Source organism: Carassius gibelio, chromosome B10 (genome assembly GCF_023724105.1).
Source record: "Carassius gibelio isolate Cgi1373 ecotype wild population from Czech Republic chromosome B10, carGib1.2-hapl.c, whole genome shotgun sequence".
In the NCBI taxonomy this organism is placed as follows: Eukaryota; Metazoa; Chordata; class Actinopteri; order Cypriniformes; family Cyprinidae; genus Carassius; species Carassius gibelio.
The window spans coordinates 24,200,956-24,204,854 of record NC_068405.1 but is presented as its reverse complement, the minus strand read 5'-3'; the positions used below and the strand labels follow the sequence as shown (position 1 = coordinate 24,204,854).

Here is a 3,899-nt window from a genome sequence, read left to right as displayed (position 1 = left end):
GAAGAAAAACATGGGTTATCATGTCTCCAATTCAAGTTTACGATTTTTTTTTTTTTTTTACAGAAAATAGGATGGAGTGGGCATTATTGAACCCTAAAAACACATCTAAGTCGGTTTCATTCATACTATTGTTGGGCTACGATCTCCGTGAACTAGCATTATTCACAGGATTACAGAGATCGCCCCCCGATGGCAAACCACTGTAACTGTTTTGAAACCGTTACAGGTAGGCTAGGCAATTTCGGAATGGCTAGCAATAGCAACTGATGAACGATAAAAGCCTTGACACCCAATCAGAATCAGTCCTGCTACAACAAGCTCGAGAATTTAATGATGTGCACAAACTGAGAATAAACAGACAATGACGTCCACTGCTAAACAGTTTAAACGTTTATTGCACATAGTCACTCTTCTCGTTATTTCTCTGTAGAACCGAAAGTCTCGTGTAGGAATAAGGTGTATAAGCACTAAACGGTGTTGGTTTAGGTTGAGGCTGCTGTATGTTGTTTCACGCTAACTGTCAGCGTCTCTCTCTGTAGGAGATGTGTTGGTCAGCCGTGAGCTGAACGCTCGCGCCGCGGTTCCCCGCTCTTTCTCCGCACCCTATCCGCCTCTAGAGGGCATCACTGAAGACGAGCCGTGGATCTGGCGTCCCAGTGAGGAAGAACCCGACGCAGACGACTTCAGACAGACGCAGCATGCAGAAATGTACATCCTGGGCCTGATCCAGCGGCGCTCGCCTCCCGCCCGACCCACTAAACCCCGCACCAGCCTTGGACCTGATGCCCGAGCCGTGGTCCGACAGAGCAGTCTGTGCCGCAAGGATCCGCTGTCCATCCCTGAGGAGAGACATGCATGCTATCCCCGACTCGCCGGGATGCGCTGTGGGGCTCTGGATCCCAGCAGCAGCGAAGCCGAATCCTATCCGAACGCTCGCTCGGCATCGTCTGACGAGCTTGTGAACGCGCAGTACATCCCAGCGCAGCCGCGTCACGCTCCCACCGCTGCGCACCGAACACACGCCGCTCACAAACCCACCACCTCACAGCTCAGAGCCACGGCGAAGAAGTGCCGCTTCACAGAGGACAAGATTGCGCAGAAGAAACCTGGAAGGAAAGCATGTCGTGCTCAATCCGAGAACAGCCTGCTTGGGCAAAGAGAGCGCAAATATAACACTATGGAGCGCGACGCTCAAGCCAAAACACGACGTGGCTCCGGTCACCGCCGCTGGCGCTCCACGCTAGAACTGAGTCAGGACGAAGCAGAGACGCCTCCTGAACAGCCAATCAGACGCTCACGCAAACCTCGGGTCTACGCCCAACCACACCTTCAACATCTTCATCATCATCATCATCATCAGTTCCCACCAGACGGCTACACGCTCCGAGAGTCAGAGTCCAGTCTGAGCGAGGCCGAGTCTCCCGGCTCCAGCTCGCTCTCCAGTGATTCTGACGAGAGCGGCGGATTGGTCTGGCCACAGCAGCTCCGCCCACAGCTGGCTCCGCCCTCTCCATCACACCCGCCGCAGCCCAAAGCCTTCGTAAAGATCAAGGCGTCGCACGCGCTCAAGAAGAAGATCCTGAGGTTCAGGAGTGGATCACTGAAAGTCATGACCACCGTATGAGCGACAAACACCGGACTCATCAGGATGACCCTTCGCAGGGAGTTTGATTGACAGCTGATCTGACCAATCATTACGCCAAATCTGCTTTTGTCTGACAAACAATCCAGACAGGACTAGTAGATTTATGGTGGACTTGAACTTTAAAAACGTCACAATGACTTCTTTACACAGTTAAAAGAAGATACCTTCTGATGTTCATTCATGTTTATTTCATGCTTGAAGTATTAGTAAAGCAGACGTTATGTTTGCAAAAAGGTGGAAAATTTCCCCAAAATTTTAAAAACATTCCAGAAAAGTAAGAAACTTCCAGGATTTTTTGGAATCTGTGCATTTTTGGAAAGTTTACAGAAAATTACCAGAAATGTTCCACCCCAATCAGCTTGAACTGAGGCGTTACAGTGATTCGTCACGTACACACTGCAAGTTTCAGGAGTGACTGTTTAAATGTTAAAGGCCATGTTGCAGGTTAACCACCACTTTCGATTAATGGGTACATAAATCACTCAATATATGTATAGCATTTTTAAAATGGCTCAAAAATGGTCTTAAAGACCAGTTTTTTAAAGTTTTTGTTATTAATGACGTCACGTTGGGGAGCAGTGGAGGAAAGATAGCCTCAGCCTAATATGATGCCGCCTTCCAGGCAACCCATAACCCATGTTTTTCCAGTCTTAAACCCGTGAAAGTGCACTGGAACGGCAGTCAAACCCGTGACTTCCCACCGTAATTTCGAACCAGCCAGACGTGAGAGGGCAAATGAGGAATCCGTCAAAGCTAATTAAATGCATGGTCCGAGGAGAATGAGTGGAGAGTTGGTGAAGTGTCCTGGTGCTGCACTTGAGCTAGTCTACGAGCTGGGGTCGCTGTTGGTCGATATCTCTCTATCTATCTGTCTGTCTATCTATCTTTATATCTAGTCTATCTATATGTCTATGTATTTATCTATAATCTATAATATAATCTATACTACTCGTCTCTCTTGTCACTCTCAATGCTCTCAAGGCGGCTTTGGTAAATTCTCTCCCCAACGTGACGTAATGCAATGCATTGTGGGGGAAAGGAGACCGCTGTAAGATAGTACCTACTTTTTTGTATTATATTCCATTTTGTGATACCCAACAACATAAAATGCAATGGATAACAGTTTAAATGTTTATTACCAACAAGCAAATTGCACAAATTCGTTGAAAAATTAACCTTGCAACACTTTAAATTTAAGTGAGTCCCGTAAATGATCGTTCCGTGTGTGTGTGTGTGTGTGTGTGTGTGTGGAACAGCAGCCAGTCCTGCGTTTGTAACCATAGCAACATTCAGTCGTCTTGCAGGAGTGAATATGAATTTAGCCGTTTGGTGTCTGCCATTTTTTGGCTAAAGATTTTTACTAAACTACCGCTGATAGACGTGCTGTATTTTGTTTGAGCGCTGTCTTGCAGTGTTGCCATGTGCTCATATTTACAAGCACTTTTAGGCATATTGTTTGGTCTTATCTCATTAAGCTGGGCACTGTATTTAGTCAGTAATAAAGTGATCAGTTGTGGATGTGAGTTTTTATAAAAACTTTTGGTGTTATGAAACATGTGGGTGTTTTAGTGTTTGTTTGTTTGTTTGGTTTTTGTGCTTGATCTGGCAACTCTAACACTTTGCTGGTATTTTATCTAAAGAGCCCCAAAATGCTATTTATTGTTTGAATTTCTTAAAAATGACCTTGTTTCATGTCAGAAGTAACCTCGCTGTCTTGAGTGTCAGCACATTGTCAGTTTATGATTTGCTCTGCGATGTGTTTTTCACTGCGTGAGCGGCGTGGTTTGTCGGGCATAGCAACCGTAACTAAGGGGGGGCGAACCTTTGTGAAGGGTCAGTTGTAATATGGATTTAAAATTAAGAAATTTCAGTAGAACACACACACACACACACACATATATATATATATATATATATATATATATATATATATACATATTGTTATTTTTTATTATATACTTTAAAATTATTGGGACTGTTCAGTAGTATTATAATTGTTTTTTAATCTATTTTTATATATTTGATATTATTATTATTATTATTATTTTAAGTAGTAATGGTAACAAAAAAAATAAACTTTGTGTTTCCACAATTGGTTCTGGCTTGTTAACTCATTGGTCATATACAGTATATACATTTCCCTAATAATGCCTTAATTTACCCCAAAATCTTCCAGATTGGAGCAGCTCAGAGATCAAATCTTTATTTCTAGTCTGTTTATGATGGACTGTTGTGTTGAACTTCTTTAGACTGT

The 3,899-nt window shown here is 43.9% G+C and overlaps 1 protein-coding gene across 1 annotated transcript in view; it reads left to right on the top strand.

The window, feature by feature from the left end:
* The window catches only part of dact3a (dishevelled-binding antagonist of beta-catenin 3a), an 8,623-nt gene extending 5,442 nt beyond the window's left edge, over positions 1 to 3,181 (top strand). The window contains exon 4 of the mRNA XM_052566535.1: positions 540 to 3,181. Within this exon, the coding sequence (XP_052422495.1) occupies positions 540 to 1,624 (1,085 nt within the window). The 3' untranslated portion in view covers positions 1,625 to 3,181. The remainder of the gene's footprint in view (positions 1 to 539) is intronic.
* Positions 3,182 to 3,899: the final 718 nt, after the last annotated feature.